This window comes from Callospermophilus lateralis, chromosome 14 (assembly GCF_048772815.1).
Source record: "Callospermophilus lateralis isolate mCalLat2 chromosome 14, mCalLat2.hap1, whole genome shotgun sequence".
In the NCBI taxonomy this organism is placed as follows: Eukaryota; Metazoa; Chordata; class Mammalia; order Rodentia; family Sciuridae; genus Callospermophilus; species Callospermophilus lateralis.
In genome coordinates, this window is record NC_135318.1 from 17,528,442 (window position 1) to 17,541,831 (window position 13,390).

At 42.3% G+C, this 13,390-nt stretch overlaps 1 protein-coding gene across 2 annotated transcripts in view; it reads left to right on the forward strand.

The window, feature by feature from the left end:
* Positions 1-4,557, forward strand: part of Klhl29 (kelch like family member 29) — a 280,513-nt gene extending 275,956 nt beyond the window's left edge. For both annotated transcript variants that reach the window (XM_076833011.2, XM_077105186.1), the window contains 3 exons: positions 912-1,105; positions 1,443-1,587; positions 2,391-4,557. In XM_076833011.2, coding sequence (XP_076689126.1) covers positions 912-1,105; positions 1,443-1,587; positions 2,391-2,574 — 523 coding nt within the window. In that variant the 3' untranslated portion in view covers positions 2,575-4,557. The remainder of the gene's footprint in view (positions 1-911; positions 1,106-1,442; positions 1,588-2,390) is intronic.
* Positions 4,558-13,390: the final 8,833 nt, after the last annotated feature.

Consider the following 13,390-nt stretch of genomic DNA (forward strand, 5'->3'; position numbering starts at 1 on the left):
TCCAGTTTCCCGAGGCACAGACCCTGTGTCGTCCTGGGCCCTGGCATCCTGACAGTGATCCTACCCTCTCTCCAACCTCTCCTGCTCGCGCTTCCTTAAGCTCGTTAGCTCTTGACCCAGGCCACTACTGTCACTTCTCACCAAGCTTCCTGTAACACACCCATCTAACCAGTCTTCCTCCTCCCAGCCTCCTCGCTGAGGTTCACTCTCCACCCTGCAGCCGCAGAGATCCTGAGTCTAGGTTTGATCATGTTATTTCCTTGCTTAAACATCAGGGCTCCCACTGCCCTCCAGACAAAGCCCAAACAATCCCTGAGTCTGGCACAAATGGCCTTTTAATCTACCCCAAACTCCAACCACTACCTGACAAATGCTCCCAAATGCCATGTGTCCACTCCTCTCCCTTCACCTGCACTGTTTCTTGAGCTCATCCACACCTGCTCCTTCCCCCCAGTTGGAGCTCGATCCCCCTTCCAGGCACACCCCAGAATCACAATTGCAGGAGGCCCAACTCCACCTGAACACCTGCTGGGTGTCCCTGCTGCATGTGCTCTGGCCCCTCACCTCATGCCACTTGCTGTCCTGCTGACACAGCAGATGTTCAGGGCAGGACTGCCACAGGGAAAGGCAGGACCAAGCTGGACAGCGCAGGCTGGCTGGCCAGCCACGGCCAGTAGCCCCGAGTGAGCAGAGGTAGGAGTCTGCAGAGAGGTTGGGCAGGCAGAGAAGAGGTCCACTGAGGCTCCAGAGGAGGCCAAGAGTGCCAGTTTGGAGTGACCCTGGAAGGTCTCAAGGGACTCATCCCAGAGCCCTGTCACAAGCTCAGGTTACACTGGTGATGCTGCAGGCAGGAAACAGGTGGCTATGACCCCCACCTTGCATAAGCCCCTTCTCCCTTATTCTCACTACAGGTATGACACCATCACCAACCAGTGGGAGGCAGTGGCCCCTCTGCCCAAGGCAGTACATTCAGCAGCGGCCACCGTGTGCGGAGGCAAGATCTACGTGTTCGGCGGGGTGAACGAGGCAGGTCGGGCCGCAGGTGTCCTCCAGTCCTACGTTCCACAGAGCAACACATGGAGCTTCATTGAATCCCCGATGATAGGTGGGGACCAGCAGTCTCCTCAACCCAGGCCAGTGTGGGGCCTCCACCTCACTGACTTATTCCATCTCAACGTACAGGCCTAGTGTCAGGCTGAGCCCAATAGTTGTGCAGACTCAGGTCTGAGGGGGGCAGGGGTGGGTTCTCCCAAGCCCAGGTGCAGCCAGGGGTCCCAGCACTTGGAGAAGGGCAAACTGGTCATGGTTCCAGGTGTGCCTGGCTCAGGCCTGTCCTCAGGAAGTCTTTCTAGCTTCTTCCCGGGGGGACAGGGGGCATCTGCTGGGAAAAATGGGGAGGAAGGGTTGGATGAAATGACCTGCCTGACCTGCTGTCTTCACAGACAACAAGTATGCACCTGCTGTCACCCTCAATGGCTTGGTGTTCATCCTGGGTGGGGCTTATGCCAGAGCCACCACCATCTATGACCCAGACAAAGGGAACATCAAGGCAGGCCCAAACATGAATCACTCTCGCCAGTTCTGCAGGTAAGAGGCTCAACGGGTGTTGTGAGGGAGGAGGAGAGAGATGGGGGATGAGAGGAGAGGTGTGACCACAAGATTTATCACCATTCCAATGCCAAAGGAATCTCCTACCCAGAGCAGAGAGACAGATGTCAGGGCTGGAGTAGGGTGTGGAGCATCCAAGGGCAGCCATAGCAGCCCCTGGCTCAGAAGCCCCAGCCTGAATCTCCAGCTGAAATTAGAAATGAAATGTCTCCTAGAGGCATGGAGGCCATCTTTTTCCTGGTAAAAGGTAAGGTCCCCCATCCCCTAAAACTGCCTGCCAGAGCTTTGCAGGGACAAGTGGCTTCTTGGGAGGATGCTGTAGTCACATACATGATCCCTATGCCTCTCTGGAGGTTCAAAGACAAGAGGCAGGATTCCCAGTCACGTGCCTAGTGTTAAATTAGATCAGGCCCTTAACTCTAACCTGACCCAAGCAGCAGGAAGATTCTGTGTGCACAACACAAGAAGATGCTCAATAAAGGCTCAGTGACTTGAGCAGAGCACCTATAGAGACAGCTCCTCTCTCAGGCTCATTAGTCAACTGGCAGTGCTGGGAAGGAGGCTAGTGAATATGAGCACCTCCATGCTTGGAGGGAGGTGTAGCAGGAGGTCCTGGTTGTCCCTGAAGGAGAGGCGTTTTGTGCCAGCCCAGGTCAGAGGGCAGAGACAAAACTTTGCCAGAGGGTGCAGGCAGCCTGCAATAGACTCAGTGTCTGGAGTCTTATCTCCAGGTCCAAGTTGGAGGCTAGAGGCCTAATTCTTTACCCGCTCCCCTCTGACAGCGCTGTGGTGCTTGATGGCAAGATTTATGCAACTGGAGGCATCGTGAGCAGTGAAGGGCCCGCCCTGGGCAACATGGAAGCCTATGAGCCTGCAACCAACACCTGGACCCTCCTACCCCACATGCCCTGCCCCGTGTTCAGACATGGCTGTGTCGTGATAAAGAAATATATTCAAAGCGGCTGACATCAGCTGAGCGCTCGTGACAAAACTGTGGACAACTCTGGTGAGGCAAATGATATACCCAATGATAATTTTTCAGCAACATCAATAAGAGGCCAACAAAACAAAATCAAGGAACTCACTGCGCTAAACATTTTTGAATATTCTCTACATTGAATGTAGAAAATCATCCTCGCCTATTGGGTGAATGGGGCACAGCGCTCCAGGCTGCAGGAACCTGGAAAAAGCCAGGGCTTGCTGGTTCCTGGGGAGGCGCTTGCTCTGAATGGGGGCGCTCGCTCTGCCCGGTGCAATAGTTTCACATATTTTTTCAACTGGGAGGGAGAAGCTGTTTTTTTCCTTCCTACAGAGCAAGCTTGATCCCTAAACCACCCTAGATCAGTTATCCTATGACAATATTAGGCATCAGGCTCTTTTGGAATAAGATCAAAGTGTCCTTATCACTTTGATTCCTACTTTTGTTTTTTAACCAATCTACACTTTCAGTGGCCGAGAGAAAATGAGGGACAGGACTGTGCAGCACGAGGCCTAGGAGGCTACTGGTCCCCACTGGGACCGAAGAGAAGTCCAGCTGCCTGTGCAGAGCCAGGGGTGGCAGTCACAGGGACTGCTGGGGAGAGCCGTCTGTCCTTCATGGGTTTTTCTACCATGTTTTTGCTGGAGAAGGACAAGGTGGCTGTGCTAGCTTTCTCCTAAACAATATGAATTATTTAGATTTCCAAGGCATTTTCTTGATAAACAAAAGGCTATTTTTAAGTACTGAGAGAAAGAGGAGGCCACAAGAGGGAGGATGTGGGAATTCCCAAAGCTCTTTGTAGGTAGTGCCAGAGGGGGGCATTTGCTCTCATTTTTCTATGTGCAGAATAGAGGATCTCTCCTGGGGTGGGTCATGCCCCCACTTTATTTTTGGAAAAAGTAACTCCCAGACAGTCCCGTAAAGACTGTGCCTCATCGAGGCACTGACTGAGGAAGAAGGGTCAGTTCCAGAAGGATGTGGTTCCTGACACCAGTCCAGCTCCCTCCATGAGGTAAAGCTGGGGACCCAGGCTGGGGGAAGGGATGGAGGGAGGGAGGGAGAACAAATGTCTACAAAGCACAGGAGACTATTTTTGATATTATAGCTATATATTAAGGCACCTGCCACAAGAGCTCTCAGGATGGGGACAGCCTTCTTAAGACGAGCCATGACAGCCGAGGCCCGAGGGGCACGAGCAGAATCACTCTTCTTGTCACGTATTAACCCAAGAAAAGGGATGCCAGATGGTGGGGGAGTCACTCCGAGGCTCAAAAGAAGGCCTTCCCGCTAGTCCTTAGACCCTCAAACCTCTCCCGGTCATCAGTTTCCATTCCAGGGCAGGAAGAAGGCCGCCGCTGCCACCGCGCTGTTTAGTTGAAGTTGGTACCAAATACACATTTACCATTTTTCTATCTGGGAGGTCAGCTTGCCATCACGTCATCATAAGAACTTTTATAAGGAGAAAGAAGACATGCTTTCCATCTTCCGTATGTGATGACAAAAAATACCAGTTCCAATGTCGGGCATCAACTTCCAGCACTACAAGCGTGGCTCCCACTTGGACAAGATACCGAGCTTCGTTATGCAGTTTTTAATATTATTTATTATTTTAAAAAGTAATAAGCACAAAACTACATACATTGTATGTCATTTAAAGTATTTATGTCAAACAGGGTGCAAGTGTGAACCCAAGGACTGGAGCACAAATTCCTAACTGCCTGGGGCAGGGCTAATGTTAGCATTGGTGTGCGTCTGCCTCCAAGGGAGGTGCTAGCGGTCAACAGACTCCACACGGATGACACTGAAATTCCGTTTCTCTCCTCATCTATCACACTGGAGCAAAACTGGCTATTTCTGTGAATGATATAAAACAGGGTTCTCTGTAATGGTATTGTACATAGTATATGTTTATTGTTAAGTTCTTGTTATATTATAATAAATATATTTATAGATCTAGACTTGGAAGCCAACGCAATGTCTTTGTGTGCCATTATCTTTGCCACAGTGACATGAAACCTCTGCCTAGGCCTGATCTTTGTTTCAGACGTCAGCAGTCTGGGTTCTCTTAGACTTTCATGCAGATTTTGATGATTAGAAAGACAGAGCTCCTTAGCAAGGCCATGTAGGGAGCTAGGAAGCCAACAGTAAAGGACAACTGGAGGTCAAAGTGGAAAGGGCATGCACACACTCTGAACAGACTGTGAGGCCACTCCTTTAGTGTAAGTTATCTTCTTATTACACTGGTACATCTAAAAGCCTCAAAGCCAGCTTCCCACTGTATCACTCCTGTGCCTGGGGCTTTTTTATTTTTTTTTAAACTGTGCCAGAGCCACATGACAACTCCAACCATCAGCCTAAGAACACATGTTTTCATGAAAAACGTTTGTTTCTCACCCTAAAACCCAGTCAGAGTAGCCTCCCTGCCTTCCTCCATTGGCTGGATACATCCTCTAACCTTTTGCACATACCTATTTACTATGCCATGGACACCCATGCGAGACTTACCAGGAAGAGAAGGTAGACTGCCAGATTGAATTGCTCACTGCAGGAAAGGAGTTCACATTTAATAGACTGCTACACCAAGGGAGGTTTCCTAGTATTGCCATCCATGCAAAGAGTTTCACACCCTGAATCTTGAAATTGTACCAAGATCCAGTGCCTCCTTGAAAGAAAAAGCTTAAAGAAGGTGGGTCAGGTGGGTGAGAGAGGGGGTTCTCTTGAGAACTTGACTGGGGCCTCATGATGAGTGGACCACACATTTCTCAATACATAATTGCAATGAAATCCTCAGGAGCAGCAGTCCTAGAGGAAAGGATGGAGACTGTCTAGAAGATGCCCATCATTTAGAGCTAAAATTATAACCTGGGGTGGGGGAATCAAGAGATTATTTTGTTAGTTCCTTCTTGTCTACTCCATTTCTCTAAAGGAAGGGAAATGTTCTCTGGGCCTATGAAGAATCTGCATACTTTAGACTTAATCTGGTTAGTAAATATATTACATTTCATCACAGAAGATGTGTGTGCACCATATTAGCCCACATACCATGAAGAGTGTCCAGGCATAACCATGAGATCTGGCAACAATGCTGAGAAAGTTCTTTGTAACAGCCACAAACAGAAGACAGTTTACACTGTGCGTGTGTGTGTGTGTGTGTGTGTGTGTGTGTGTTTTCATTAATTTTTTTTTTAAACACATAGCCAAAACAAGAAGTCAGGAAAAATATTTGCAGACCATATGATACAGAATTAATCTTTATTAAAAAGCCCAAAATGCAATAAGAAAATGTTAAATAATTCCAGCAAAAACAAAGAGGTCCTAGAACTACATAGGAGGAAATGTGGCCAATAAATACAAAAGTTCGACATTTGTAGTTACCAAATAATAAAAATCAAATAATTAGGTAATATCTTGTACCTACTAAATTAGCTCCCTCAGCCTAAAAGGGGGTACTCTAAGTGCTGATGAGGAGCAGTGAGATTTGCAAGCAGTACAAGGGCTCCACAAACAGCAAGATGGCAGGCACCGGGTTATCGGGAGTCTGAGGGATGTTCATCCCGAGCCAGTGAATCCATTTCTGGGCAATCATAAGAACATAATACAAACTACAGGGAAACAATGCAAACAATTATAATACTAATACCCAGGACTTCACGCATGCTAGGCAAGTGTCCTAACATAGACCACATCCCCAGCTCCTGCATAAATATATACATATATTATTAAAAAATAAGGAACAAAAAGTAATCTGTCCCCTATTTTTCAACCAGAAATTTTCTTTTGTGAAGATCATCACAAAAAATGGGAGAATTAGAAAGGGTTCAAAGTAAAGTAACCAAGAGAATTACAATAGGTTGCCATGTATTTTAGTGCTAGAACTCTGGAATGAGCTACCAAGACTCTTGTGAATGTCTTCTCTAACCAAATCTTAATAACTTTTTAGCCTCAACTACCTTAAAAGGCACAGGGCCTGGTCTTCAGTCTTTAAAGAAGTGAAGGGAACAACTGGTCAATCGATCTGAGGAAACAATGGCAGCAAAGTTAAGTGACTTGTCTTGTAACCAATAGGTGTGCTCCATGTTCTCTACATAAACACCATGAAATTTAATCCTCAATCATCCTGCAGGAAAAAACAAAAACAAAAACAAAAACAAAAACCTTCAGGAGTGGCCCTCCTCATTCTACAGCTGAGCCCACAGGACTCCATGACATCAGGCCGAGGTGGTCTACGGTACATCAGTGTTCCAATCTGGCATAGTAGACTCCAGAGAGCCTGTGACAACCACATGGCCCCCAAGGCTGCCTGCAGTTGCTTAGCTCCTATGACTCCAAGACCAAAGCTCCGTCCTCCTTCCCAAGCTACTTCAGAAAGGTGCAGTAGGAAAACAGAGGCCTCTGTGGATGAATAGGCATTCACCTCCTTTAGAAATAGTACTCTTTAGAAGTAACTATTTGAATGCACAGTAGGGTTGAGTTTTTGCAGGCAAGGACATGTCCTGTATCCTACCATAGGCACCTTGCACTGGTGCATAGCAGCAGTCACATTAGCCAACCCTACTGGCAATCATAAAAAAATATTTTGAGTCATGAAAAGGTATAAGCAAGGCCAGAATTTTGTGCACTGCTTTAGATGACAGTTTTTGTTAAAGGGCCTTCATTTATTATGTGTACAGTCTGTTCTTGGTGAACCTAGCAATTGCTCAAACTTAAGCTGTGTACCGGAGCAGCCATTAGTACTGTCTCCTAAGGATTTCAGCCCTGGGAATTTTGTATCCCTGTAAGTAAAAGAAATTAGTCATTGAAGCTCTTCAGCTCACCTCCTACATTCCCCAGTCCCTTTCTATCATAACTGTCTCATTTTAAGCCCTGATCTCTTCTTGCCTTAATTGTTGCTAATTAATTAATTAATTAATTAAAAAACACCTCCTTTTGTTTTTAGTAACAGCTTGTTGACATATAAATCACATATCAAATTCACTCTTTTAAAAGACCAATTTAGTGGTTTTAGCATATTCACAGTTGAACTCATAGCCCTTTAACAAAACACCACCACTTCACCACATTCCATCACCCCAAAAAGAAACCTGCACCCATTAGCAGTCACTGCCCATCTCCCTACCCTGGGCCCCCGCAACAACTAATCTCTTTTCTGTCTCTAGATATGCCCGCAATGGACATTTCATATAAATGGAATCAAGAGAATATGTGATCTTGTTCCTGGCTTCTTTCACTTAGTATAGTACTCTCAAGATTCATCCATGTTGTAACATGTATCCGTATTTCTTTTTATGATCAAATAATGTTTAATTACAGATATATAAAATGGATACAATATGAAAATTGATATTCACATGTTCACCAGTTATTAGACATTTGGATAATATGAATAATGCTGCTATGAATAGTCATATACAAGGTTTTCTTGCTATAAACTCTATAGTAAAAAATGGAATGACATTCATTTTAGTAAAGTGAATGTATCATTTTTCCCAACTTATTTAGCTACAACTCTCCCCATCTTTCTTCTCTTCTAAATTATGATACAAGCTCAAATAATCAGATAGGATTTTGAAGTCAACGAGCTCTTTGAAAAGTTAAAGTAATATCATGAAAAAGATTCAGACACAAAATTTTGGAATTCTTAAGAAAGATGAATTCTCAAAATATTTATTTGTTATGCTAGTAAAACAAAATCAGTATTTTTTTTGGGGGGGGGGTCCTCAGACCTTTTAATTTTTTGTTTACTTTGGTACCAAGGATTAAACTCAGGGGCACTTGACCACTGAGCCACATCCCCAGCCCTAATTTGTATTTTATTTAGAGACAGGGTCTCACCAAGTTGCTTAGCACCTCACTTTTTGCTGAGGCTGGCTTTGAACTTACAATCCCTCTGCCTCCACCTCCTGAGCCACTGGGATTAAAGGCGTGCGTGAGCCACTGTGCCAGGCTACCCTTTTCATTTTCTGAGACAAGGTCTAAGTTGCTTAGGACCTCACTAAGTAGCTGAGGCTGGCTTTGAACTTGGGATCCTCCTGACTCAGCCCCCAAGTTACTGAGATTACAGCATACACCACTGTGCCCAGCAAAATCAGTATTCTATGAAGTTAACAAAATATTTTTCTGAATACAGCATAAATGTTTCTCAGGAATTGAATCCCCCAAAATTTTAGTCTTACTCACATTATAATAGTTTTTAAAAATTGGACAAAAAAATGAATGTAAGAACTATTCTACATATAAGCTAAAACATTCAACCCACATATGCAATAATAGTTGGAAAAGTGTGACCTAACAGTTTCTGGAAAAGACTCTTAGACATTTTGTACTATATTGATTTTGAATGGCAGGATAATCTTCTTAAGATGGCCTTAAGAAATAATAATCACTTGTCCTACCTATATTTAAAACTTCAAGTTTTTCACATTAATTTTAATATTTCATTAAAGAATCACATTAAAAACATAAAAACATTCTAATTAATACTTGTGTTTAGTTTAACATTTGTGTTAATAGACAAAGTTTCATCCAATTTTAGCCATAAAATCTTGATAATGTGGGTGGAAAAGGCTTTGTGATGATCTTTTCCTTTTTTGTTTCTGTGGATGAAATATTTAAGTTCAAACAACGTGGAAATAAATGTAAAGAAACATTCCAAAGATCTGAAACTGATTTTTTACAGTATGGGCAGTTACTTCTTTCTTTGCTCCATTTTATATATAATCTGTTAAAATTTAAAGTATGATAAACTACAGAGCTGACAGTTTAACTGATGCTTCCTTTAACTATGTGACATAATTTGAGATTCCCCACCCCAAATAAACTTTATTTCAGTAACATATTTTGTACAAAGTTATTACCTGTGTGAGGAAGGAAGCAGAGGAAAGTGAACAGAATGGGGCTGAGACCCCCAGGTACTCACAGGAATGCTCAGGGGCTCTACACAGCCCGACCCCAGGGGAATGAAGGCAAGGGTTACGTTGTAGATACTGAGCCTGCCCGCTCTTCAGAACTAATCAGGCCAAGGCCCTATCCAGGACACAACCCCAGACTAAGAAAATTACATGGTGGAGAATCTAAATTGAGTAACACAGGAATGAAAGTGACAAAGGAAAATGAAGTCCAGACAAAGTAGGGGAGGGAAGAAAGGCAGGAGATTGCAGAAGTGAGCAGCCACACATTAAGATACTTAAGACACTTCCCACAAGCAACAGAAGAGAGAGCCCTTGAGCCATAAAACCAGACTTCCTTCTAAAAGTTCAAGATATTTCATATAAAAACGAGCAACTAAAGCATTGAAGGAAAATGCCATATAAATGTATTTCAAGAAAAAACTTTAAAAGAAGGTTATTCATATGAATAATAAAGGCACTCCAGAAATACGTGCCTACAAAATACATAAAAACTATAATATCTCGACACAAAAAAGGATCTATTATACTGAGAAATAAAAGACTAATATAATCCAGAACAGCATAGCCACAGTACAGAACAATATAACTATAAGGATTAGAAAACCTCACAAAGTAGTAAAATAAATTAGGAATTATTTAAGAAATATAAACTAGAAATAACATACAGTTCAGTAAAAAAAAAAAAGTTAATAATTTATGATAAACAAAAGAGGGAAAAAAGCAAGAAGTTTTTAAAGTAACAAAGAATGAAGATATTTCCGGTCCTGGTTGAAGTACAGTAAGCACACTCTAGTTCATCTTTCCCACTGACTACAGCTAAAAACCCTGGAGGGAAGCCATACTGATCAATTGAAACCCTGTACATTGGGTAGGATGACGCACATGGAGGGGACTTTCCTGCATTTGCCCCTTTAGCCCGTGCACCTCCCAGCTTACTCTCAAGGGAGCCAGAACGCCAGAAGAGAAACCCCAGGAATGACCGTGCCTCGTCAGGGCAGCAGTGGCAGGGATCAAATGTAACCCTGAAAGTTCTTGGCTCTTTCCAGTCTGACCACCAGGAAAGAAGCTCAAGGAGCTTGAGAGCAGGGAAGAGATCCCAGAGAGCAGGAAGCTGGAAAAAGAGGTCCTTTAAATTACTATATGAAATCCTGAGCTGCACTTGTGAAGAACTGACTAGGACCAAGAGGGCAAAGGCTTTGAATCTGAACTGTGATGTGGACCATCCCCAGGTCCTTTGATTGGCCCCTCATGGTACACATGGGGACCACCTGTATTAATTTCCTCCGGGTGCTGTAAATAGTTAGCACAAACTTAGTCGCTTACAACAGTATATTTATTATCTTACGGTTCTAGGTGTCTTTACATTAATTAGGTCTACAATGTTCCTTTTACCATGTAAGGTAACATTACTCCCAGGTTCTGGGGAATAGGTCATGGACATCTAATTGGGGAGTCATCTAATTATTCAGACTACCACAGGAATACAACAGAAAGGCACTACAAAACTTTGAACCAACAGAAAGTAGGCCAGGGCTTTTGGTCTGAACCTACCCAGTTTGATTGTCTGCTAAAACAAAAAAGATCAGCATTCTCCCCAAGACTGTAACCAAGCCCAAAATCTCATAAATGTTAAGAATGCCCAGAGCCTCATCCAAAATTACTTGAACAAAATTACAAAGAACCAGGAATACATTAAATTCTCAAGAGAAAAAACAATCTGGGCTGGGATTGTGGCTCAGCGGTAGAGAGCACTCGCCTAGCACGGGCGGGACCAGGATTTGATCCTCAGCACCACATAAAAATAAAGGCATTGTGTTGTGTCCATCTACACCTAAAAAATAAAAATTTTAAAAAAAGCAATCCATAAACACAAACCATGAACTTGATCAGATCCTGAAATAATCAAATTTAAAAGAAAAATTTCAAACTTAATGATAGAAAGAAAAAATATTCTATCATTAACTTTGATAAAAATAAAAATAATTTATGATAAACAAAAGAGGGAAAAAAGCAGGAAGTTTTTAAAGTAGAAAACAATGAAGACATTTCCAGTCTTGGTTGAAGAAAAAAATTTTAAAAATATCAGGGATTTGCAGGACAATATTAAAAGGTCTAACATTTGGATTGGGGTTGTGGCTCAGTGGCAGAGCTCTTGCCTAGCATGTGTGAGGCACTGAGTTCGCTCCTTAGCACCACATAAAAAATAAATAAATAAACAAATAAAGACATTCTGTTTACAACTACCAAAAAAAAAAGAGAGAGAGAGAGTGAGGTCTAACATTCATTTAACTGAAATCCCAACAGAAGAGGAGAAAGGAATTGATGCAAATAGAGAATTTGAAGAAATTATGACTGAAAACTTCCCAAACTCCATAGAATTCACAAATTTGCAGATACAAGGATCAGTAAATCCTATAAGGAATAATCTCAAAGAAACCCAAGACTGATTTTTTTGCTGAAAAGGAAAAAAAAAATACTGTCTTAAAGCAGTCAGAGAAAATCAACACATTACATAATTCAAATGACTCCTGTGAAACTATAAGAAGAAAATCATGTCAAAAAGTAACAAAGAGTAATTCAAAATGGACTAAGAATGCTATTGAGGGACCAGGACTTACGCATGTCTCAAGCTGCTGCCCAGAAATATGGACTCTTAAACTGAACTCAGGAATGTGAACTTCTGAACTGGACCAAGTCTGCAAAAACCACCATCCTCCTTTAATGAATGTTACAGCTGTAATTGTCACCTAGAGATAGGTTTGGCAATCCATCATATATGTCTAGTGATGTACAGCCTGGAGTTAGGTTAACTTCTGCTCCAATCATCTTCCTTTTAAACAGCTTGTACAAGCTGCCTGGAATTTCCTTTATCTTATACTTCTTCCTTTTAAAAGGCCTGCAAAAAAGGGCTCTCTTTGGAACATTCATTCAGAACCATGAGTCTGTGTATTCTGAACTGCAATTCTCAAGACTCCAAGTAAAGTTATTTTACAGTCTTTGAGCTCAAATTGATTGACATTATGAATCTCTCATCAGAAACTATAGAGGCTAAGAGGCCATAAAATAACATTTTAAAGTGCTAAAAGAAAAGAACTGTCAACCCAGATCCTATGTCTAGTAAACATATCCTTCCAAAATAAAGGTACAATAAAGATATTCTCTGATGAAGGAAAAATAAGAATTTGTCATTACTAGATCTTCTTCAAAGAAATGCTAAAGGAAATTCTTCAGATGCAAAAAAATGAAACCTAGAACTTCAGTAATGAAGGAAGAGCAACAGAAACAATAAATGTCTGTGTAAATATAATAAATTATTGTTTACCCTTTAAGTTTTTAAAAATATTTGTGATTGTTGAAAGAAAAAATAATAACATTATCTTATGGGACTTTCAATGTATATAAATATAACTCATATGGCAACTATGATATATGGCTAGAAGACTTATATATTTTTACATAAGGTGGAAAAATATTAATTTTCAGCAGATTGTGAAAAGTATGTGTAAGTACCAGAGAAAACCCTACAAGCAGTGCACAGAGATACAGTCAAAAGTCAAGAGGTATTTAATCTGAAAGAAAAAACAGAAGAGGGGCTTGGGGTTTAGTTCAATGGTAAAGTACTTGCCTAGCATGCCTGAAGCCCTGGGTTCTAACCCCAGCTCCTCTTCCTCTACCCTCCCCCCACCCATCATTATCATAATTTTAAAAAGAGGAGATGAATAGATAATAAAATGGTAGAGTTAAATCCAAATATATAATTAATTACATTAAAGGTAATCCCACTCATTAGGATGGCTTCTAACTACCCCCAAGCCCCCACAAAAACACCATAAAATAATAAGTGTCATTGAGGTTGTAGAGAAATTAGAAACTTGTACACAGTAAATGAGAATAT